This window comes from Adiantum capillus-veneris, chromosome 4 (assembly GCF_014529385.1).
Source record: "Adiantum capillus-veneris isolate H3 chromosome 4, ASM1452938v2, whole genome shotgun sequence".
Taxonomy (NCBI): domain Eukaryota; kingdom Viridiplantae; phylum Streptophyta; class Polypodiopsida; order Polypodiales; family Pteridaceae; genus Adiantum; species Adiantum capillus-veneris.
Window position 1 is genome coordinate 86,343,027 of NC_140934.1, and position 26,272 is coordinate 86,369,298.

Genomic DNA, 26,272 nt, shown 5'->3' on the forward strand with positions numbered 1-26,272 from the left:
AGATTCAATAAGCAACCCATTTCATTCCTGTTAGGAAGAAAATAAAGCCAGAACACATGGTCAAGATATTCATGAGCAATATCTTTATCACAAGATGCCTCAATCAATTGTCAACAGGGATCCACGTATGACGAGTCTTTTCTGGAAGGCATTGTTTGAGAACATGGGCACTACGCTAAAGTTCTCATCTTCGTTTCATCCACAAATTGATGGACAGTCAGAAGAGGCAAACTCTATTATCCTAGATCTGCTCAAATTTTATGTGTCAAAACACAAGGCAACTAGGGAACACCATCTCCCATTGGTTGAATATGCTTACAATAACATTGTGCATACATCAACAGGCAAGGCAATAGTGGAAGGAGGGAAGAAAGTCCCACCCATTTTGCAAACTAAGGACAAGATATTTGAGGCAGACAAATTTGTGCAAGATATGGATGAAACATACATGAAGATAAAGATTGTTCTTAGGAGACTCAGGCTAAGCGAAAGAAAGTTGTTGATCGTCACCGTCCTGAACTTGTATTTTCGCTTGGTGATTGGGTACTTTAAAAGGAAAGACAGGGAACGTTTGTTTCCAAAACTCAGTATGCGATATTATGGTCCTTTTCAGATTTCGAAAAAGATCAACAATGTAGCTTACACATTGAAGCTACCAAAAGGCTGGAAAATACATAATGTTTTGCCAGCCTTCTAAGGCCCTTTGTTGGTGATGCGCCAGAGAATATGTTTGATGAGGAACAGCTCAAAGTGGAAAAATTGGATGAGATTCTTGTTCAAATATTGGCACATAAGGAAAGGAAGATTAGAGTAAAGGTTGCAAGACGCTACTTGGTGAAGTTCAAGAACTATCCATAGTAGGATGCCAAATGGATGGAAGAGTCTGAAGTGGCTGATTCACCTCAACTGTTGCAACTGTATCTTGAAGCCTTTCAAATGGAACACACAGTGACTTGATGTAGCTCTATGGACCAACGTGAGAGCATGGTCCATGATGCTCAAAGAAGTAGTTAAGTACTTGTATCTAAACTTTCCATACAAAATTTGGCTAGAGAAGTTTGTACTTCAGAGTACACCAGAAGATTTCTATGCTTGATATAGGTGTGGTAGCCAGGTTGGTGGGATTGTTTAATCGTCCAACGCTACATTTCCCAACTGGAAGAGAAATGGCCAAGTGGACAAAAGAGACTAAACCGACCAACTTAAGGGACTTATGAGCACCAGTCATGAGGCCTAAAACCTTAAAAACCCAAAGCTTGAACTTTGAAGAACTTTTCCGTAAATCACGTTGATGACGTGGTACACGATGCCCGCGTTTTATGCTGATGACGTGGCAAGCCATACAGATTTCTGCAAAACATGCTAGCAGCTTTAGCGCTACCTTTTTGGGGTTTAGTGCTTTTGAGGAAAGTGCTTTTGCAGCTCTGCTTTTCCACATCCCTTGTAATGTTTATAAGAAACCCAAGGCCTCACTCTGCAGAGCATCTGGATGCAAAGTCTGAGAGCACAGGACCCTCGGGAGTTGTACTTTACCATGAGCAATATTAAAGAAATACCGAAGGTAGTTCAAAAATCTGCGAGACAACCCACGCGCTTCTCGCTACTGCTAACCCCCCCCCCCCCTTCTCTCGCTGCCCTCGAGCTGCCGCCCCCTCCCGCCTGTCCTCACGCGCGGCAGCCCAACCCGCCCGCTGCCCTCTCGCGCCGCCACCCCCTCCCCCCCGCCGCTACCTATTGAATTGCCACCCCCCAACCCACCTTATCGTCCCCCCCCCCCCCCCCCCCCCGTCTTTCTCTTTCCCGAAATCTCCTTGCACTTGGCTCTGGTAGCATTATTTCTTTGGACAGTGCTCGGCGCACTCGGTTGCAGAGGTTTTATCTCCGTTCGCTTCTTCACCACAGCAGTAGACACAGATAGAGGCTCCAGCTCCACCCCAAAGGGACTCGTCCGAAGCCCCCTCGCCTGACCCCACTGAGCCCACCATTCGACTTGCTCTTTCACCAACACAGCAAGCGAGCCTTGCCGACCGCAGAGGTAGAGCGCTTGCAGGCGACGTCTGTCATCTGCAAGATTCTCGGCACCCGACCTAGCAGAGGAGAGCTGTGTGACCTTCTCCAGGCCCTCCTTCTCGCAGAGGTGGGCAAGATCTTGGACGTACAGATACTCAGACGAGGTTACTATCAGATCGAGTTTGAGACCTCCGAGATGGCGTCCAAGGTCGTTGCCATGAGTCCACTGACCACCCGAGCAGCACGAGCCCACTTTCGACAGTGGAGACATGGTTTCAACCCTACCTCGGATGTTCTAGTAGAGGAGGCAGACATCCCCATTCTCCGTCTGCTTTCCGGGTTTGCCGAGAGAGTACTTACCACTTTTGTCCAGGATAGGCTCAGCCATTGGGACTGTCTTGGAGACACCTTGCACGGCAGCCTCAAGCTGCCAAGGCGGTTGGCATTCCCTCAATTCGCGTTTTGGTCAGAGACACTCACACGCTCCCAAAGGTCATTCTTCTACCTCGGGTGAGTGGGGGTTGGTTTAGACACAGTGTGGAGTATTCGGGCCTCCCGAACCAGTGCTTCATTTGTCAACAGATGGGCCATCTTGCGAAGGCCTGTCCACGGAGGAGACCTCAACCTACACCACAGACTCAGCCCCAACCTGCAAGGGTTGGCCAGCAACCTCAAACAGAGACACAGCACACACACGCAGAGCCACCCTCTAAGCCTGGGGCTCCAACGGAGGAGGGATGGCAGCAGGCCCGTGGTCGACGACGGCAGGGGCCTCAACGACAGCCTGGCACTCAGAGTGGTCCTCAGGCACCTACCCAGCAGCAGTGGGTTCCCACGGGGAACTGGTTCGGTCCTCTTGAGCAGGATGAGGTCCCTGCTCCAGCCCCCACCCCAGCCTCACCCTCGACAGGCCCTCCACCCCCAGAGTTCCCCCCCTCCCCATCATCCCTCCCCCCCCCCCCCACCCGCCTCCTGCTCCCGCCGCCTCTTCCCCCCTGCCCCTCTACCTCTACCAGTTCCACAGTCGACCTAGGGGGCAAGACCCTCTCCGGCTACTAGGAGATCTCTTGGCAACGCCTTTGCCACGAGTCGCCTGGCGAGAGAGGGACAGCCTTTCTTGCGACCCCCTCTACAGGTACAGACGTCTCCCCTTGCAGCTATCCCTCGTGGTCTGACAAGCATCGACATCCGGCACCGATGGGACATCTTCGACTACGACTTTACTTGTTTTCTCGGCGACCCCTCAGCAGACCATGAGGCAGCCTGCTTCAGGATCCATGTTTTGTTCCTTGCAGCTAGGGGGACAGAGGCCTTGGACTCAGCAGTTGGCTTCTCCTTTCCCCTCTGCGGCAGGGACCAGACTGAGTGGACTCTCGACTCAGTGTTGGGATGGTTGCACACACAGGTTCTAGAGTTTTCTCACCACATGGGAGAACTAGAAGTCACAGACATGCTTCAGACTTTGTGGCCATTGGCCAAGGTTGCGGTGACACCTCCAAATACAGCAAGATGTAGACACATTGTGGTTTACTTCTTTGCCGATACGCAGTGCTTGCCATGCTATGTACACATTCATGAGGACGCCTGGACAGAGGAGGTTGCTTTGCGTACGGCTCGCTCTGCTTGGGCTTGGGCGAGGCACTCGTTGTAGTCACGCCTATCTAGAGGACGCTCGGATGCGGATTACTCCCCATCCAAGCCAGCCTCAAAGATAGCCCGTTTAGCTGCTGCGGCAACATCTGCTCTCTCTCGCTCCCCATGAGGATCGTCTCATGGAACGTGCAGGGACTTGGTGGGCCCCAGTTTCAGCGAGCGACAGCGTCTGCGTCAGGAGCTTCAGCCCTGCCTTGTGGGAGGAGAGATTGATCTCCTTATGCTTCAGGAGCACCATCTTTGTGAGAGCCGCATTAAACGTAGCAAGCTCTGGAGACCTGTTGTGCATCGGGCGCACTGATCAACTGGAGAAAGACAGTGGCTTTCTCGGTTGGTAGTGCTCTTGTGCCCGATTGGATGCCAGGAGAGGGTTTTAGGTAGATTCCCCGAGGGACTGCAGTTCGATACTTGGGCTGTCAGGTTGGTTTGGACTTGTCTCCCGAGCAGCAGATTGCTCCTCTCCTCCTGTCTATCAGGAGGAAGTTGTTACACTGGAGCTCAGCACGACTTGCTTTGGCTGGCAGAGTAGTAGTGGCCAACTAGGTGTTGTTGGCAACTATGTGGTACATCACTTCTTGCTGGATCTTCTCGAGTTCTTGTATCAGCCAGGTAGAGAGGCTGATCAGGAACTTCCTTTGGTCAGGACGTGCACTCAGATAGCCCGAGCCAAAGTGGCTTGGCAGATCATCACTCTTCCTTGTTCACAGGGAGGGCTTGAGATCATTGACCCAGCACAGCAGAGAAGAGCCCTTCTTGGGAAGTTCATAGTCAGAGGACTTCTTCCAGGTGAGGAGCCCTAGAAGGAGTTCTTGCTACAGCGCTTTGTGCTAGGGTGCCTCAGGCTGGAGGCCCCTGGCAACCTTCGACCATATGGATCTTCACAGAGATGCGCAAAGTTGGTTTGAGCAGGAGACGGGAGGATCGCTTCGCTGTGAGTTTGCTTCGATCTTGGGAGCTCTTGCGGCGAGGCCTGCAGCAGAGACAGCCTACTTGCACGGAGGAGCGCCTACGGCGGGTCCCATGGCAGCGGGTCCAGCACGCTCTTTAGGTGACTGGTTAGAGTTCACAGGCTTGTCAGAGGAGTTGCAGGGTCTCCCGCTACAGGGCATGAGAGGGGTGCAAAGCATGTGCCAGGACATCTCAAAGGCAGTTCCAGCTGGGTGGCTCACGCCTCTTGAGCCAGTAGCACCCAGGTGGATGGGAGCCTTCACACGACTAGAGGTTCTCATCTCAATCAGGACCTGCTCAGAGACGGTTCCATCCCTTTTCTTCGAGCTTCAGGGTGGGAGACGCTTACAGCGAGTTGCAGTAGAGGCCCCGTAGGTGGCAGAGTGCTGTTTTCAGAGGATCCTAGAGTGGGCATCTGTGGGAGGACTTGTGTCATCGATCCCGACCCAGCAGCTCTTGAGACTGGACACTGGAGACTGTGGGCTTGGGAGTGTTGTCCACTGGCACAAGTACAGTGGGATCCTGGTGAGTGGCTTTGGAGGGACCCCATCTCTTCTGCAGACCACCCACATGTCCCGTTCTTTCAGTACACTGTTCGACTCGGACGTCATATACTAGCAGCACAGAGAGAGGCCCACCCCGCTGCAGCACCTCATTGGCAGGAGGAGGGTCTCACAGCTGAGTTCTTGGCAGCCTTTTGGGAGAGGTTGTGGGACTCCAGACAACCGAGGCGAGTCACCTTGTTTCAGCGGCTTGTCGCACACAGAGCTACAACAGTTGGGAGCTGGCTAGTGCATAGTGGTCTCTCGGCCGCATGTGCAGCTTGTGACCATCTTGTGGAGAGTCAGCGTCACTGTCTTTGGGAATGTCCTTCGGCACAGCAGGTGTGGCTTCGAGTTCTTCGGCTGATGCCTGCTCTTTCCACGGCTCGACAGTACACTTGGGGAGCAGCGGCTTGGTCCACCCTCACGGGCCCAGCACTTCAGTTTGAGCTATCTTCCACCAGCAGGATGATAGTGATGCAAGAGGGGCGACCTACACTCCACAGAGCTTACTCCACAGGAGTGGTGCAATGAGAGGGAGGAGTGTTGGGAGCTCATCAGTGACCTGACCCTCTGGTTCATCTGGCGTGCACGTTGCTTCCGCATCTTTGAAGCTCGCCCTGTGCCACCAGCAGAGACTGTTCGCGATTTTTGGCTAGAGCTGATCCACACTCTCAGAGGACAGCTCGAGGGACTACAGAGCAGCTCGGACCGCATGCGGGAGCGCAGAGAGGCTTTCCTTCGACTCTGGCGTCCTGGGCCTTTCTACACCATGGTCCAGGGTGTACTCTGATGGCACTACCGACCACCTGTGTGGCTTTTCCCTCCCCCCATCTCTTGATTTAGCCCCATTGTACATATGCTTGTTTTTTCATTGGGAGAGTCTCCCACCATGGTTGTTGTAGCCCTCTCTTGAAGAGGTGGTTGTAGCCCTATGGGCAGTTTCAGTAACTAATAGAAGGATCTTTTTCTCGGAAAAAAAAAAAAAGAAATACCGAAAGGGGCACCAGTCTTTGGAGCCAGTTGTCCAGGGGACGTGGCAACTGCTAACCTTGGTTGTTGGTTTCTTTTCGATGATTTTTCTTTAATTTTTGGGACCCTCTTAGTTGCGAATGGCCAGACATTGTATGACCAGTGTGAAATGGCCGACGGCCGAGAGTTTCATTCACAAACGGGAAGGCCTTGTCGCGACAAGTTGGTCGGGCCGACTTGCACTAGAATGCGAGCAGTAAAAGTATGTCTAGGCTCAATTCAAAGTCATTTAGGCCCCTCGCTACACTTATAAGTCGGTGGGTACTAAAAAATTAACTCAAAAGAGGCAAAGTGGACACTTGGCGGCTACGGAGCAGTTTGCCAAGTCCAATTGAAGAGGGGGTGCCCATTTTGAGAGAGGGGGCTGATTTTTCCTCATTAATTGACTACAGAGTGTGGTGAGTAGTTGATGCAGGTGATGAAGCTTTAATGGAAAGCTTGCCTTCTCCCTTGCACTATGTAGCGCAATGATTCCGCTCTCGCACACCTCTCTCCCCTTTTGAATACAGAATCATGATATCCTGCTCGAGGGCTACTCATCTCTATGTACAGTTATGTGGGTTCATGCACGTATGCCGAGGCAAGAGCCTCTTATCTAGGTACTAGATTAGCTAATTGCTAATCCCCCGCAGGTACAGATGAATTTGGAGAGATTTCTCGCAAGAAATCTCGTCCGATTCATAGGGCAAGTAGCCCAACAATTGCGGGAGTACGAGGGCTCGCTACGGATGCGTTCTACTCACGAAACGGAGCCCAAAACAGGAAATTACAGCCTGCTGTGTAAATTTGCAGGTTTATGGTTTCGGCCCTAATCGGTCCCTTGTACCCCCAAGAGATCTGAGGAAGTGATGGGATCGCTAAATAGGTGATCTGGCACAATTTCAGGGCAGAAGAAAGAGAATTCAGCGTGCTGCAGATTCTCGCCAGGTTTTGTAAAGTGTCCGTATGCGTCGGGAAAGTCATCCATTGCGTGGGGATTTTGTCTATGAAGTTTCCTAGTACAGTTATGCTGCCAAAATCGGGCCAGAACAGGTCTTTTTCAGCCCGGATTATGCAGGACAGCTCGTAGGAAATCGCAGGTTTTATTCCCTTTTTGATAAGTATAAAGAAATACCGAAAGGGGCGCCAAGTCTTTGGGGCCAATAGGTTGTCGGCGTTTGCTTGGAGCGCTCTAGCTTCCAAGCCGTCTGTGTTCGAAGTGTTAATTCGAGTTACAGGTTTTATTTGCAAAGTTTCTCTGTGTCCTAAACTCTAAAGTAAAGTTTCGGGTGAAAGCCAAAGTCTACCGCCCTACAGGATGGTTTCACCAGTGCATATGGGCGCGGAACTCCGCTGTGCCGTGTCAACCCTCTCTAGCCCTTGAGTCATCCCGACAGCTGACATCATGGCTTCAGCATGGATACATTGCCTCCATTCCAGTACTCCTTGGATGCACCCTCCCTTTCTCTCACACGAATAGAGATCACTAGACTTAAACGTCATGATTTGATTCAACTAGATACCAGAAGCACATGGATCCAACCGGTACAAGGGTTGGGCACCAAGATTGCTTTCTATAGAGAGCATCTCCTCCAACTAGTAGAGGATGGATAAGTGATCAGACCGGCCTATATGGACACTCATTTATCCTATGGGATATGATGTGCTATTGGTCAGATGCACACATCATCGCATCAGCTAAAGATTGAGACTGGCACATTTAGGAGAGTACCAGCAGAAGCCAAGATATGCCCGTTGTGTCATATAGAGCCAGACAGCCCTAGATCAAGATCTATCTCCTTGAGATACTAAAGCATTGCCCGTTTGCCTTGCTTTAGCATCAAAAGTATTGTCTGATATATTACGAGATACGAGGCCGCTTTCACTGTTTATTCTAAGAGGGCTTTGGACCGTTGGGCTAGAGTCATGAGATATCAGGATCAGAGATGCATCGGGTTGTTTTTGCTCGAGCTACGCAAACACAGGGAGAGTCTCTTGAGGAGACCACGCAATGGGAGACATTCACAGAGGGAGATCAGTGACGTCTTTAGAGCAGGGACTCAGTAGCCAGATGAGCATGCTTCACAGCAGACTTCAGAGCCCACACCTAACACAGGTAGATTAGTGGACAAAGCCACTGAGCTCGAGAGAGCTAGAAGCCCACGTCTAAGAGAGCAACCACCACATCGACAGAGGCTCCATCAGAGAATCAAGACTATTCTAGCACGACATGGGAGACGACCAGTACGACTATTTACAGAGGCAGACATTGACGAAGCTCTTCGGCGACCGATGCAATAATTTCTTGAACAACGCCCGAATGTCGGGCATCCTCGAGCATGGATGATGATAATGATGATGTCAGTCTTACGATTTTAGTCTTTTGGTTTAGTTTTTCACTTTACTTCATTTTATTTTTGTACCCAGACATTGGATTAGATCCACAAAAATTCTATCAATTTGGTCTCATAGGTCATTTTGGCGTTTTAAAGACGTTTAAGATAACATTTCATTTAACACTCTCTCTCTCTCTCTCTCTCTCTCTCTCTCTCTCTCTCTCTCTCTCTCTCTCTCTCTCTCTCTCTCTCTCTCTCTGTGCACCATGCCCCCCCGCCTCCTGCCCCCCTCCTCACTACAACCCGCCCGCCGCCCTCTTGACCCCTAAACACCCACCCACCCCAACCCTAAGCCCCCTGTCGGCGTAGAGAGAGAGGTAGCGTAGAGAGAGAAAGAAAGGTAGAGTAGAGAGAGAGGGAGAGTTTTCAGGCGTAGAGAGAGAGAGAGAGAGAGAGAAAGGTAGGTTTTAGGCGTAGAGAGAGCGGGTTAAAAAAAAGGGGCGTAGAGAGAGAGAGAGAGAGAAGAAGAAGAAGAAAGAAAAAAAAAAGCGTAGAGAGAGAAAACCGATCTCTGTCCGCGTAGAGAGAAGAAAAAAAAAAACAGGTGGCATAGAGAGAGAAAACCGATCTCTGTCCGCGTAGCGAGAGAGAGAAAAAAAAAACTCTTCCTCTCTCCGGTACCCCCTATCCCCCCCCCCCCCCCCCCGCCCCCCCCCCTTTTTTCTGTCGCGGCCTCTCAATCATGAGAAAGCCGAATAGCAAGGATGACCCGGTGGAGGATGCCATTTAAAAATGCAAAGAAGAATTGAGCGACTCCATCAGCAAGATCAACCGCCACCTCTTAGGGTACTATTAACGGCCTCGACGCACACGTGGCAGCACAGGAAAGCACGATACGTACACTCGAAGACCGCGTGAAGGCCCAAGATGAGGAAATCGCACTACTCAAGAAAGAGCTTGTAGAGGTGCGATCACAGAATGTCCTCGAAGAGGGAAAACTTCAACCCTCTGTCATTGAAGAGCTTAACACGATTAAGGAACAAGTACGGGCCATCAAAGAAGGTGGGGAGCAACAAAAAGAAATGACAACCTCGTGGGTAGATGTCATCACAAAGACCCAGCAAAAAGCAGAAAAGGCCGAAAAATGGATTGAGATTGTCAAGAAAGGGAAAGGCAAGGAAATAACTCCCACCCCCACACCAACCATCATCAACTTGACACTAGAAGAGGAGCAAAGAAGACGTGTGCGGGCCCTACACGTAAGGATATGTGGCCTCAGAGACCAAGAAAATGTGGACAAAGAGGTGAAAGAACTCATGACGTTGCTGGGGGCCAACGAGCATACGCATACGAGGGCTTGGAGAGTGGGCACTAAGATAAGTGGGAGCAACGGAGAAACCTCGAAGGAAAGGGCACTCATTCTCCGCTTCCCCTCCATGGAAGCGAAGAAAGACTTCTTGAAGAAGAGAGCGACTCTAAAGAAGACGGGCATCTTTCTTGGAGATGACCTCACCCTCTCGCAGATTGCTCATATGCAAGAAGTAATGCCGGAAATAAGAGCAGCAAGGGAAAAGGGGAAGATTGCTTTTTACAGGGATGGAAAGGTGGTGATATTGGAACGACGCCCCGCATGACAGTGCGAGACCTATGGGACCACACTAAAGATGGCAACCTGGAATTGTAACGGGTCACTCCGTCTTGATGCAGGGGCCTTTGAGGATAGCTTCACGGGGAGAGACATCATTTTCTACACTGAGACGCATCAAGCACCGGGACAATCCATGCCACAGGTGAGCGGATATAGATGGGAGACAGCTTGCACACAGGAGACCAGATCGGAGCATCGAGGACGGGGCTCAGGGGGAGTGCCAATTCTGTTCAGGGAGGAACTGCAGCCAATGATATATAGAGCACGCAAGGATGAACAGGCTAGGTACATGTGGGTGAGGCTCAGGGAAGAGACGGGCAGATACCTCTACATTGCTATTTGTTACTTTCCTCCTAGTACGTCAGTATATGCATCACCTAGAGGACAATCCCCCTTTGCTATTTTGGATAATGACATATGGGAGTTTTCCAAGGATGGCGACATTATCATACTAGGGGATTTCAATGCTAGGACTGCCCACCACCAAACAATATTTTATGATACTTCCGAAGAGATGCTCAAGGAGCTGGACGTCACAGAGATGGGTCTATCCAGACTATCACAAGATGAGGAGTACACTGAATATGGCAGATACTTGATAGATATGGGAACCGCACACAGATTGGCCATTGTGAATGGCCTACAAAGATTTTCGACAACTGGAGGTTTTACTTGCTTTCCACACTGACACGGTGCCAGCACAGTGGATTATGTTATGGCCCAGCCAGGTCTCATTCCATTCTTTCAGGATTTCATGGTGGGCACTAGGCCAGTTGGAGTAGCAGTTGATCATGCTATCGTGTCTTTCACCCTGACCTTTCAGCACAGCTCCATTAGAAGAGGTCCCCACACACACTCGGTATACCTTCATGAGGGAGACGGATTCTATGTATATGGATGAAATATACACGCAGCTATGCACCCAGGAGCAGGGACGGCCACTAGATGAACTCACTCAGATATTGACAGAGACGCTCCATGATGCAGCATCAGAGGCATACCCCCACAGCCAACCCACACAGAGACGATCTGGGAACATGCCCCAGAACAGTTGGTATGATGAGGAGTGCAGAGAGACGAGGATCAAATTACATAGGGAAGTGCTCACAGGTATTACCACACATAGACAATCACGGATTATCTTTCGCCGCCTAGTGTGACGAAAGAAAAGGGCCTATCTATCTCAGCTAAAGCAGGATCTATATCAGCTATTTATAAGTCAAGACTCAGGCGAAGCATGGAGGCTGTTCCACGAGCATTCACCACCGCCCACGGTCACCTCCGCTGAGACATGGGGGGAATATGCCACATCTCTCTACACAGCATCAGGGCAACCACCTCTGCCGGACCCACTAGAGACATGCCCAGAGACATGTTCTTTCTTTACTGCCGAGAGTGTAAGGAAAGCCATTGACAGGATGAAGAAAAGGAAAGCGCATGATCATGATGGTCTGGTAGCAGAGCACTTCATCCATGACAAGGATATGCTTGCAGAGCTCTTGGCTATGATGTTTAATCGAGCCATGTATGAAGGCTTCCCGGAGACCTGGAGTATGTCTACGATTGTGCCTATTTTCAAGTCAGGAGATCCCATGATTGCCGCGAATTATCGCACCATCATGGTTGGCCACACATTAGCTAGGTTGTATGCATCCGTTCTTAAGCAGGAGCTGAGTAGATGGGCAGAGCGAGAGGGAATAAGATCACCAGGGCAAGCAGGTTTCCGGAGAGGTTTCTCCACTCTTGACCAGATTCTGACACTCAGAGCTATTATTGAGGAGGGTAGACACCATGGCAAGAGAATCTTTTGTAGCTTTGTGGATTTCCGCAAAGCTTTTGACACAGTGCCGAGAGCCAGACTTATACACAGACTACAGGACATGGGTGTGCCTACAGAGTTGATATGGGGTATTCTGGCTCTATACAGGACAGTGATGGGACGGGTACGCACCACTGAGGGAATGTCTGACATGGTCGACTCCACTATTGGAGTAAAGCAGGGATGCCCACTATCCCCGACTCTTTTTGGGATGTATGTGGATGAGTTTTCAGAATATGTAGAGCGGCAGGGAGACAGGGGGGCTCAGCTAGCAGGGACATGGATTCCGCTGTTACTATATGCTGATGATATTGTGCTGATTTCAGACTCCCCAGAGGGGATGCAACGTCATTTGGATACTCTGCATACATTTGCGCGTGACAGTGGATTGTCAGTCAATCTGAGGAAAACCAAGATTATGGTGTTCAACACCACACCACAGTCGGTCAGGAGGTCGGCACCCACATTTATGTATGGCCAGGAGACTGTGGAGTACACAGATGCATATACCTATCTTGGGGTAGTATTCAGTGGACCGGTATTTTCACTAAGGAGAGCATCAGAGACGAGACTAACGAGAGCATATGCAACTTTGGGAGGACTGGAGAGGATGTGTTCGCAGGTTCAGTTTCAGGAACCGCGAACAAAGCTTTGGGTCTTTGACACTCTAGTGACTCCAGCTATGCTCTATGGAGTTCAGGTATGGGGACCCTCAGTAGACCACCATGGGAGATCTGGCAACACAGATGGATGGAGATGTATGGAGAGGCCTCTGGTCTCTATGATCGCTCGGATGATTCGGGCTAAGGCCTCAGTACCACAGGAGATTATCCAAGCCGAGCTAGCCGCCCCCCCCCCCCCCCCCCCCCCCCCCCTCGTGGTTGAGGCACTGACGAGATCAGTTTCCTTTATGCACGGTCTATGGGATTTCCCCAGAGACAGATATGCTCGGCTTGCCCTGGAGTCATCTCGACAACTAGCTCTACAAGGTGATACAGCATGTTGGTATGGACAGATGGCATCATGGTTCCAGTCGCATGGTCTCAACATGGACAAATTACCTCCGCTTCAATACTCCTTGGATGCACCCTCCTTGTCCCTCACACGGACAGAGATCACCACGCTCATACGTTAGGATCTGATTCAGCTAAATACCAGGAGCACATAGATACAGCCGACACAGGAGTTGGGCACGAAGATGGCCTTCTACAGAGAGCATCTTCTCCAACTCACGGAGGACGGCTTTGTGACTAGGCCAGCATACATGGATACACACTTATCTCATGGGATAAGATGCGCTATTGGACAGATACGCACATCCTCACATCAGCTCCAGATCGAGACTGGCCGATTTCGAGGGGTGCCGGCAGGAGCCAGGATATGTCACCTATGTAACTTAGAGCCAGAGACAGAGCTACACTACACATGCCACAGCCCGGCATACTATGAGATACGCGGACGCTTCCACTGCCTGTTCAGAGAAGGGTTCGGACCTTTTTCTAGAGTCATGAGATATAAGGATCAGAAGTGTCTCGGAATGTTCCTGCTAGAGCTACGCAGACTTAGGGAGAGCTTGCTGAGGACATCATGGGAAAGACAGTCTCGGAGACGAATCACAGAGTTCTTTACACCAGACAGAGGAGAGCAAATGGAGCAGTCATTACAGCCTACTCATACTAGAGGTACACTGCTTGACAGAGCCGTCTCCCCCAAGGTCGTGGATGTCTGGATCTGCCAAGTTCAGTGGCTTGACAGAGGCACTGAACTTGGCAGATCCAGACATCCACGACCCCCCACTACCGACGAAGGTTGCAACAAAAGATACAAATCACTCTAGCTCGATATGCAAGACACCCAACCAGAGTTCTGACCATGGAAGAGGTCGATGAGATCCGACAGGGACCGATGAGAGATTTCATCTCAACCCACAAACCCCCCTTCCCCCCCCCCCCCCCCCCCTTATTTCCTTTCCTTTCTCCTTAGTGTTTTAGTGTTAGTTCTCTGTAACTTGGTAACTTTGTAACTTTGTAATTTCCGTACTCAGACATGGTATCAGATTCACCAATTGTAACTTTTTGGTCTCATAGGTCATTTTGGCCTTTTGAAGACGTTAATATAACATTTCATTTCATTTCTCTCTCTCTCTCTCTCTCTCTCTCTCTCTCTCTCTCTCTCTCTCTCTCTCTCTCTCTCTCTCTCTCTCTCTCTCTCTCTCTCTCTCTCTCTCGCTAAACACGATCAAAGAGCAAGTGTGAGCCATCAAAGAGGGGAAAGAGCAGCACAAAGAAATGACGATCTCTTGGGTGGACGTTATTACAAAGACTCAGCAGAAGGCAGATGAGGCCGAGAAGTGGAATGAGGTTGCCAAGAAAGAGAAAAGCAAGGAAACAACTACGTCCACACCCACCATCATTAACTTGACACTTGAAGAGGAGCAAAGAAGGCGTGTGCGCTCTCTACATGTGAGGATTTGCGGTCTTAAAGACAAAGATAATGTGGACGAAGAGGTAAAAGAACTCATGGCTTTGATGGGGGTTCATGAGCAGATGCACTCAAGAGCTTGGAGAGTGGGCAACAAGAAAAATAAGAGCAAGGAGAAAACCTCCAAAGAAAGGGCACTCATCCTTCGTTTTCCCTCCATGGAAGCGAAGGACTTTTTGAAGAAGAGACCAACTCTTAAGAAAACGGGCATCTTCCTCGGGGATGACCTTACCCTCTCACAGATAGCTCATATGCAGGAGGTAATGCCAAAGATTAGAGCGGCAAGGGAAAAAGGTAAGATTGCTTTTTACCGAGATGGAAGAGTGGTGATATTGGAGCCACGCTCCACATGACGGTGTGAGACCTATGGGACCACACTCAAAGTTGCTACCTGGAATTGTAATGGATCTATGCGTCTAGGTGTGGGTGCTTTTGAGGAAAGTTTTAGTGGGAGAGATATCATCTTCTACTCTAAGACACATCAGACCCCACCTTGACATTATACCTTTATTGAGTTCACTTCCTAGTATCCACCAACTTGCTAAGTGCGAAGGGGAGACCTGCATGATCTTGAACTGAGCCTAGACATCCTTTTACTTTACGAGTTCGAGTGCCGACCAACATCCCGTCTGCGGGTGAAACTACCGTTCACATTGTCCATACAATGTCCGACCATTTGCAACTTCAAAAAGAGGGTCTCAAAAATTAAACAAAATTCATTGGAAAGAAACCAACAACTAAGGTTAGTAGTTGCCACGTCCTCGTGACATACCCCCCTCTTGAAAATGCAAACGTCCTCGATTGCATACCATAAATACATGCCACTGATGATCTTGTGTTGTTAGCACTCTTTTATCATCGCATGTATCCGCAAGAAAGGTCGTAACACATAGATACAAATGACTTAATGAGACCTTCATACTTTTTGTCATTTCCATCTATTACACTGAATTCATATGTACATATGATGTGCTACCTCTATCATTATCCCTCCTTTGCACATGTTGGGTTGAGGCATAAGTAGGCTATAACCCAAAGACCTCAAGGTAAAGCTGCAATACATTTGGTGACTCTGACAATTCATGCTCTTCCATCCACTTTCCATCCATAGGTGGATAGTTCTTGAACTTCACCACATAGCATCTTGCAACCTGTACCTTAACTTTTACGTGTGCAAAAGGCTCCTGCCTCTACAAACGTGCATAATTCCACAACCCTGTGACGTACCACCCACGACCAAGTAAGCTCAAATTTCAAGATGATTTACCAATGCGTCAAAGAATCCAAGCAATCGCCTCAGAGAATCGGCGAGCAGCGTGCCACTTGGCAGACCCACATCACCCCCGCAGGAGATCTAGTGGCCAATCTACCACTGTGAGACCTCTCCCTATCTCATCTTGGTTCATACTTGCAAACCCTAAAAACGCAGCAAAAAATCAGCCCTAATTTGACCACTTTTTGGTAGGGCGAACATGCGGAATTTCCTGTCTGTCCTATGAAGAGGAACCCTCTTCCATAATGCCCTTCCCTTTGTCGGCCATATTGTAATCCCGCGTTCATGTACTCTATGTCTTTACCCAAAACAACCGAGGCTCACTTCTTGAGGAAAAAGTGATTGATATCCCCGTAATGGAACCATGAAACCGGCCCGAGGGGCGGTAGGCTTTGGCTTTCACCCGAAATTCTAGACATGCACACAGAGCACTTTGCATAGGGAACCTGCGACGGGAATTAACACTTATGCACACACACGGCTCGGAAGCTAGAATACTCCGAGCAGACGCAGACAACCTGTAGGCCCCAAAATCGGCGCCCCTTTCGGTATTTCTTTATACTCTGAGAAGGTCAAAGTAGAGTCCTAGGAATTCTTTACCTGCATCCAGCTGGATACCACCTGTTTTGGCCAAATTTTGGCAACATAATATCCCCAAAACTTGCGCGAAACCAATTCCCGTGCTGGAACTCACTTCCACTGGCATAAACCCTCTGATTCGTGCCCAAAAATAGTAAATTCAGCACGCTGTATTTACTGGTTTTTCATCTGTTTTCAGCCCTAAACAGCCCCCGAACTGTCGTCTAATAGTGGGGCACGGTTCCCAATGATTTTGGAATCATGGCAGCTGCAAAACAGTCCAAAAACAGCGCGTACACAACGCTGAAAACGTACATGTTTGGTGAGGTTATGACCCTCACCGATTGCTTTGGAGTAGCAATTAGCTACTCCTGTTCCTGCTCAAGGAGGCTCTTGCCTCGGCACAAAAGCATGAAACCACACAGTTGTACATCAGTAAAATGAAGAGCCCTCTTGTGGGGCATCACATAACTGCACGTAGGGGAGAGAGAGAGCAGTGTGTAGTGTGCAGGTTATCACTCCTAACACCACACTGTACATAGAGAGGAAAGCAAGCTCTCTATAGCTCTTAACCTGTGACAAGTTCTCAATGAAGCATCCTCCCAACATAAATCGAGCGCCCCCTCTTCTGTGCTTGACTTGTACTGCATCTATAAACAAATAGATGTAAAAAGGGGAAGATTTCCATGGCTTTCAAAACCTGTGTATCGCTGAAAACGCAACAAAACAGCCCCATAAACACGTCTCCGATGCCTTTCAATGTTGAAAATGAGCTCCTTGGTCCTAGGTACAGTCATGGGAAGCTCAAAAATGGAGAAAAACGGCTGAAAATCAGAGTTATCAGCCTCCAAAACTACTCCAAAAAGTCAATTACAAGTTCTTTTCTCCCAGACTTGGTAAATTGGCCAAAAAGTGCCACTTTGCACTCATACATGCAATTTCCCTGCATTGGGCTTCCCACTTAAAAATCTCTTAACTGGTGCATCAATTGACTTTACAGTAGAGTAATAAGATGTTCCCCTTGTCATTTTGAAGCTAATGACACGAACAGATTTCATGGCCCAAAATAGCAATTTCCTAAATTTTAGGGGATGCTTCCGTTGGACTCCCATTGGTCATCTGACCATCAATGCCCACTGGGACCGCATCCAAAAATGCTATGTAGCTGAGCTATTGGGTACTTTCCTTTGGTGACCCCACCTTGACATTATACCTTTATTGAGTTCACTGCCTAGTATCCACCAACTTGCTAAGTGCGACGGGGAGACCTACATGATCTTGAACTGAACCTAAACATCCTTTTACTTTACGAGTTCGAGTCCCGACCAAATTCCCGTCTACGGGTGAAACTACCGTTCACATTGGCCATACAATGTCCGACCATTTGCAACTTCAAAAAGAGGGTCTCAAAAATTAAACAAAAATCATTGGAAAGAAATCAACAACTAAGGTTAGCAGTTGCCACGTCCTCGTGACATACCCCCCTCTTGAAATCGCAAACGTCCTCGATTGCATACCATAAATACATGCCACTAATGATCTTGTGTTCTCCACACTGGATCATGTCTTTACACTCAGAGCTATCGTTGAGGAGGGTCGAGCACATGGTAAACGGATATATTGCAGCTTTGTGGACTTCCGCAAAGTTTTTGACACAATACCGAGGGCCAGATTGATGCGCCAACTTTTTGAATTGGGGGTACCCAGGGGGATTATGGCATTGTACAGTTCAGTGATGGGTCATGTACGCACACCAAAGGGGAAATCTAACATAGTTCACTCCACTATCGGAATGAAACAGGGATGCCCATTGTCCTCTACTTTATTTGGTATGTATGTTGATGAGGTCTCTGAGTATATTGACAGAGGAGGAGATAGAGGTGCTCAGCTTGCAAGGACATGGATCCCTCTTTTATTGTATGCTTACGATATCGTGTTATATCAGACTCACCAGAGGGTATGCAGAGACATTTGGACGCATTGCATAGTTTTGCAAGGGATAGTGGATTGTCTGTCAACCTTGGTAAAACCAAGGTCATGGTATTTAATACCACCCACAGTGGGTCAAGAGATCAGCACCTACATTCACATATGGTCAGGATAGTATGGAGTACACTAATGCATACACATATCTTGGGGTGGTCTTTAGTGGACCGAGGTTCATACTGAAAGTGGCAGCAGACACTAGATTGACTCGTGCCTATGCAGCCCTAGGCGGTTTAGAGAGGATTTGTTCGCAAGTTCAGTTCCAGGAACCTCGAACAAAGCTCTGGCTCTTCGACACTTTGGTTGCTTCAGTTATGCACTACGGGGTTCAGGTTTGGGGACCATCTGTTGACAGTGATGGATGGAGTAATATGGAGAGGCCCTTGGTATCTATGATTTCTAGGCTGATTAGAGCCAAGGCCTCAGTTCCACATGACATCATACGAGCGGAGCTGGCTGCCCCACCTATGGAGATTGAGGCACTTACCAGATCAATATCATTTGTACAAAGCTTATGGGACACCACCAGGGACAGATATGCTAGGCTTGCTCTTGAGTCATCCAGACAGCTGCATTACAGGGAGATACATCATGTTGGTATGCACAGATGAGCTCATGGTTTTAGCATGGAAAGGCTGCCCCCTTTCCAGTATTCTCTTGATGCACCATCTTTGGCTCTTACACGGATGGACATTACTAGACTCATTCGGCAGGATCTTATCCAGCTTGATACCAGGAGGACATGGATAGAGCCATCACGGGAGTTGGGTACGAAGAGGGCTTTCTATAGAGAGCATCTTCTCCAACTCACGACAGACGGATTTGTCACACGGCCCAGCTACATGGACACACATCTATCTCATAGGTTACGATGTGCCATAGGCCAGATACGCACATCTTCACACCAGCTTGGGATTGAGACAGGTAGATTCAGAGGCATACCTGCAGACACTAGGATATGTCAATTATGCCATGCAAAGCCAGAGACAGAGTTTCACTACATATGTCACTGCTCAGTCTACTATGAGATACGGGGACACTTTCATTGTTTATTCAGAGATGGTTTTGACTCGTTAGATAGAGTCATGAGATATCAGGATCAGAGATGTCTCGGATTATTTCTACTTGAGATACAACGACAGAGACTCTCTATTGAGAGGGCATAAACAGAGACAGTCCCAGAGACGGATCTCAGATTTCTTCAGTTCGAGTACCACAAAGGCAGAGGGGCCACCACCACCACAGAGCTCGGTTCCCACCCATATACACACCAATGGTACTCTCATTGACCGAGCTATAGAGTTGGGGAGATTGAGATGACCACGCTGAGGAGGGGAACCATGCAGCACCGACGGAGATTGCCGCAGAGGATCCACAGGATTCTAGCATGACACCCAAAATGTCGATCAGGCCAGGAGACTGTGGAGTATACAGATGCGTACACTTACCTCGGAGTGGTTTTTAGTGGGCCAGCATTTTCATTGAGGAGGGCAGCAGAGACTAGACTGACCAGAGCCCATGCAGCATTGGGTAGATTGGAAAGGATATGTTCACAGGTTCAGTTTCAGGAGCCTCGGACGAAGCTCTGGCTCTTTGACACTCTGGTGGCTTCTGCATTGCTTTATGGAGCTGAGATTTGGAGACCTTCATTGGATCATCACGCGAGGACAGGCCGCAGTGATGGATGGGGGGACATGGAGAAGCCTCTGGTCTCTATGATCTTGCGGCTCATTAAAGCCAAGGCTTCAGTACCACGTGCTATTGTTCAAGCAGAGCTAGCTGCCCTCCCACTAGTGGTTGAGGTGCTCACCAGATCTGTCTCCTTCATACACCGCATGTGGGAACTTCCCAGAGACAGATATGCCCGCCTTGCACTTGAGTCCTCTCGACAGTTAGCCATGCAGGGAGATACAGCATGCTGGTACGGGGAGATGACTTCATGGTTTCAGGCGCATGGGTTCAGCATAGACAGATTGCCTCCTTTCCAGTACTCACTGGATGCACCCTCTCTAACTCTTACACAGTCCGAGATCACCAGGCTCGTCCGCCAGGAGTTGCCTCAGCTAGACACGAGGAGGACATGGAGACAGCCAGCACAGGAGCTAGGCACGAAGATGGCTTTCTACAGAGAGCATCTCCTCCACTTATGGTTGATGGTTTTGTGACGAGGCCCAGATACATGGGACACCCACTTGTCTCATGGGATACGATGTGCTATCGGCCAGATACGCACATCTTCACACCAGCTGCGGATCGAGACTGGGAGATATAGCGGAGTACCAGCAGAGGCCAGGACATGCCCCCTGTGTGACATCGAGCCTGAGACAGAGTTGCACTACACATGCCACTGCCCCATCTACTACGAGATACGAGGCCGCTTCCATTGCTTGTTCAGAGAGGGCTTTGAACCATTCTCCAGAGTCATGCAGTACGAGGATCAGAGATGCTTGGGTTTGTTTTTGCTCGAGCTACGCAGACACAGAGAGAGCCTGATGAGAGGAGAGGCTAGCCAGTCCCAAAGACAAATCACAGATTTCTTTAGAGCTGCCACTGGACACCCGGAGGAGTTACTACCACTGCAGAGCTCGTCATCTCACACCAGAGGCACACTGATCGACCAAGCGACTGAGCTGGGAAGATCCAGACGCCCGCGACTGCGGAGGACTACACAGCATCGGCAGAGGCTGCATCAAAGGATTCGGATCACTTTGGCTCTACATGCACGACGCCCGGTCAGACTACTGACCATGGAGGAGATTGATGAGATCCGCCAGCGACCGATGTTGGATCTCTTGTGATCTAGCTATCGCAGCTAGCTGCTGTTGACACCTAGTAGTTTAGCATTCCATAGTATTTTATTGTGACATTTGTCATTTCATTTTTGTCATTGTTGTCATCTTGTTACTCTGACTCTGACTTTGTATCAGATTCACCACATTGTAACTTTCTGGTCTCATAGGTCACTTTGGCCTTTTGAAGACGTTAATATAACATTTCATTTCTCTCTCTCTCATGGGATAAGATGCGCTATTGGACAGATACGCACATCCTCACATCAGCTCCAAATTGAGACTGGCCGATTTCGAGGGGTGCCGGCAGGAGCTAGGATATGTCACCTATGTAACCTAGAGCCAGAGACAGAGCTGCACTACACGTCACTGCCAGGCATACTATGAGATACGCGGCCGCTTCCACTACCTGTTCAGAGAAGGGTTCAAACCTTTTTCTAGAGTCATGCGATACAAGGATCAGAGGTGTCTCGGATTGTTCCTGCTAGAGCTGCGCAGACTTAGGGAGAGCTTGTTGAGGACATCAGAGGAAAGACAGTCTCAGAGACGAATCACAGATTTCTTTACACCAGCAAGAGGAGAGCCAACGGAGCAGTCATTACAGCACATCTCAGAGCCTACTCATACTAGAGGTACACTGCTTGATCGAGCCACAGAGCTTGGCAGATCCAAACGTCCACGACCTCGGGGGGTCTCCCACTACCGACGAAGGCTGCAACAACAGAAGATACAGATCACTCTAGCTCGACATGCAAGACGCCCAACAAGAGTACTGACCATGGAGAAGGTCGATGAGATCCGACAGCGACCGATGAGAGATTTCATCTGAACCCACAAACCCCCACCCCCCCCCCCCCCCCCTATTTCCTTTCTCCTTAGTGTCTTAGTGTTAGTGTTAGTTCTTTGTAACTTTGTAATTTCCGTACTCGGACATGGTATCAGATTCACCAATTGTAACTTTTCGGTCTCATAGGTCATTTTGGCCTTTTTGAAGACGTTGATATAACATATCATTTCATTTCTCTCATTCACATTTATAACAATGGTTGTCAAACCTCATGGGTACCGAGGCAACTAACTGAGTACTCGTATTGCCGTCCCTGTTAAGCTCGCATTTGCCTTTTTCCTCTAGCAAACTCGTACATTTGCTTTTGGCATCACAATCTCAAGCCAAGCAAATTGACAGCTGCCTTGAGAGCTTCGCCCGTGCATAGGCCGCTAATTGAGAACTGATCGATCCACTTTCCATAGTCGATAGTTGGTGTTGGTAAGGGGCCATATTGAAGTTGCTAGATCTGGATATATCTCCTTCTCTTACTCCAAAAGGGTGGCCGCATCCAAGCAGCTTCACTAAATCCTTCGAGGCTCTTGCAAGTCGCTTCCCAAAGGCGCTCAAAAGTTTGATGCCCTTCACGAACCTCTTTCACTCCTCCCAAAGCCGACCACAAGAAAACAAGGGGCCTCCAATGCCCTCTCGAAACTTCACCCTTGAAGAGCTAGGGGGGGAACTCCTCTACTTCATGCAAACTAGGAATTTGAGAAGGAGACCCCCAGGTACATATTTGAAGGCCCTTGGCCTCCCAAAAGCAACAGTGAAAAGCTCTCATCACCGAAACGCATTTGAGTCCAAAAGCTGGCAGCACAGAACGCAGGATTCTGTACAACCTGCCACGTCATTAGTCGTCCGCGTTGGGATGCAAGATTACAAAGATATATACCTTCATAAGTTCAGAATAGTCAGAATATTCTAGAGGATGGCTTCATCGAGCAGCCAAGATATATAGACACACATATGCCACGTAGTGCTAGAGTGGCGATTGGACAGCTCAAAGTCTCATGTCAGAGACTAAAGTTAGAGGTTAGGCGGGCAGCATAGATTAACAAAGACTCCCCATGGAAGATATGTGGAGCTGGATTGGAGACCAAGGAGCACCTTTGTATGCAAATTTCTAGAATACGAGAGCATACAGGGCCAATCTACAACCCTTTTCATAGGACATGCCACAACAGAGTGCTATTGAATCGAGAGACCGAAAACAGCTTGGTCGCTTCTTACTAGAGATTTAGAAACATAGAGCCTCTAGTAGACGTTAAAAAATCTTTCGTTCTTTCTTTCTTGGGATTATTCCAACTTCCTACAACGTTAATTGTTCTCCTTCTTCTTCTTCTCCCAAAAGCCTGGGGACCTTTAGAACCGGGACCATCATGATTGGCCACCCATTGGCCAAGCTCCATGAGCAGTGCTGGAGGCAGGGTTGAGTACATATGTAGCGAGCGAGGGCTTACGAGCCACCCAACAGGCTGGTTTCAAACGAGCCTTCTCTACCTTCGAGCACATCTTCACTCTGCATTGCTTGATTGATCAGGCAAGGAGTTTGTGATTGCTTTGCACATAATGTTTCACATGGATGCTGGCTTGTGGTGGACTGGCAGTTGGTACTTGATCTATGCACTTCAGGCCATGATCCCATCCGTAAGTGTTGGTCATTGGCAGCAGTCTGAGTACCCTAAATATTGTTTGCCGGCTTGTCCTCAAGCATATGTTGTATAAACCGTAGTTTTTTTCCTAATTTCCTGGGTAGGGCTAGATGCTGATTTAGGCACAAGGGAAGTGAACTGGCTGCAGCAAATGCCAATCTGCATCTTCATTTGAGAGGAAAGTTGCTGATGCAGTGTTCATGTTGAACTGCTCTCATGGAATTTCAGCATGGTTCCTACTACTGCTTCAACAAATACTTTTTATGTCACAAAAGCCCATAGTTTCTACTGTTGCAAGAATTTCTGCTGAGTGTTTATGGAAGGCTTGTTGCCTTCATACCTTGGGTGGAGAGCCTACTTCCACAGTCGCTACCTTGATCATGACATTTGGTCAGAGCTTCCCCATACTTTGCATAGCGTGTAGTTCTTCTAGAAGAGCACAACTAACTTGGGGGCAGGCAATATTGTTCTTCAACTTGCCAATTGAGTGTCTGGATTCACATTATCCCCACTAACATGGTTCGTTTTGCATCCTTCGCATCAACACGGCGTCTGGCTTCAAAGTGCCTAATCTCTCTTTGATCTCCACAGTTTTGTACTGTTTCCATGGGTTTGAAGCCCGGACATGGAAACACGTAGCCACTCTTTTCAGAAACAAAGAAGCAAAAGCAAAGTAGTAATAGGAAAATCTAAGGAAATGCATAACTGCAAAACCAAGTGTCAATGGTGAGCTAGCATGGAAGAATAACTAAAGCTCAGAGTAACCCCCATAGTGTCCGAGCCAGAGCAAGGACCAGACTTCCAGGTTGTTAAATCTAACCGAGTACTCAATCCTAGCCCGTGGCCTGCTAATCTCTAAGCAACGTAGAACATATTAACAGAACCTCTCAAATCCTGCAAAAAAAACAGCTCTGCTGTATCGACTCGTGACAAAAAAATGACCCAAGTCCCAGAATGCATCCCATACAAGAAGAGGAGGGGTGCACCAACTGTGAGCTCTGATGAAATATCATAATCTCTGCCATGATGCTTTACATGTGGTTCATGACAGAGACTGCTCTCTTTGAGAACGAGCTGATCTTGCAAATTCATGGTCAAAGTGAAGTTCAGGTCCAACCCTAATTATAAGGTCCGAGTTTGAACTATGTAATCTAAGCTTCAACAATTTTTCATCTATACTGACCCTTTACTTTGTTCTTGATATTTACAAAACTGCTATGTTCTCCAAAAAACTCTCAACAGCCATACCATTTGAAAATTCATCTGCTTGCACCCTTTGTTGTAGTAGGTCTCGCACAACAAGACACCATCCTAGCTGTATGCGAGAGTTGCCTAGGCTTGACTCCAATATTCCGACAAGTCCATCCAAAAGACAAAACCCCACATACTCATCTCGAGACAGCCAATTTATAATGCTTGTGACCTGTTTGCGATTGTTACGATCCCTGGATTTAACAACCTGTCAAAGTCCCACAAAAACCGTGATTGCTACTAGAAGCACGTACACATATTTTCACAGTACAGTGCAAAAATAGCCCGGAACAGAGTCTGCTAGGAAGGCCAGTATGAGCTACTAACACGGAAAATTTACAAAGATAAGGCTTGATATCCTAGCAAAAAGGTTGTCACGGGATGCCAGCCCTTCAGCAACAGGCATGATAGAAACAGCTCTAGGATAACGCCCAACTTCCAAGAAACACTAAAGTCAATCAAAATGCTTGGCTTTGATGCAATGAGACTTTCCTTACACATTGAATTGGATTATATGCATTGTAACCATAAAGAGAAAGTAGCTGTGAAGCTCACCAATTACCTTAGAGCAATTACATGACTTCTGTATAAAAGACGTTTTGACAAAAGATTCAATAATTTTCTCGCCATCAAAGCTTCAAATGAAGCCTTGTTGGATATGACAGCACAGAGAGGTTCAACTGCTTAATTTTGCTGTCAGAAAGTCTTGCGTACAGAGGAGCATAGATAGGGTAATACAGACACAAATGCTGTAATGGGAGGCCAACAATCAATGCAAATCAAACAGAGCCTGCATGACTAGGACTAGAAGTACAGACAATCACACATGCTAAGATCTTGCATAGGCAGTATGTAAGAACTTAGCATTTGTTAAAAAAATACAAACATAAGGAATAGTGACTTAAATCGTAATGAATAAATGCAGATCATAACTCACATGCTCAAGTAATGGTACTAGCAACTTCTGCACATGGGAGACTTTCTTGAGTTCAATTTTTGCATGCTGTTGTAGAGCTGCTAGGGCTCGACTTATAAAGCCTATGAAACAAATAAACAACATGATCACGCACTGCATCAATTAAGCACACAAATCACTCAAAAAAAAGAACTTGAATACTAGGAAGTGTAATCTCTCTTTTTAATCTTCCATCTCTATTTATTCAATGGAAAAATACAATGCTTAACAGGCGAGAAGAAGGGAAGGAAGGACTGTTTTATACGCTTAAAGAAAATTGCAAACTTCTCTCTTTTTGCTTGTCTTGTGGTCGGGGCAGGGGGATATACTTTATGTTTCATTGATCATTTCAGCCCTCAACAGTCTATGGACACATGTAACTCAATGGACAGTGCAGGAATGGCATCTCTGGGCAGGGTCGTCCGGGCAGGAATGGCCAGCCTGTAAGATGAGACCCAAGAATCTCCTCTGTTTCCTTGAGTCATAGCCTGAAGCTCCATTGCCCACCAGCTG

The 26,272-nt window shown here is 48.3% G+C and overlaps 1 protein-coding gene across 3 annotated transcripts in view; it reads right to left on the minus strand.

Annotated features, from left to right (window-relative positions):
* The window catches only part of LOC147459546 (ARM repeat superfamily protein), a 159,136-nt gene that overhangs the window by 118,041 nt on the left and 14,823 nt on the right, over nt 1-26,272 (minus strand). For all 3 annotated transcript variants that reach the window (XM_086510796.1, XM_086510795.1, XM_086510797.1), the window contains exons 2-3: nt 25,742-25,842; nt 24,802-25,012 (exon numbers count right to left, since the gene is read on the minus strand). In XM_086510796.1, coding sequence (XP_086366922.1) covers nt 24,802-25,012; nt 25,742-25,842 — 312 coding nt within the window. The remainder of the gene's footprint in view (nt 1-24,801; nt 25,013-25,741; nt 25,843-26,272) is intronic.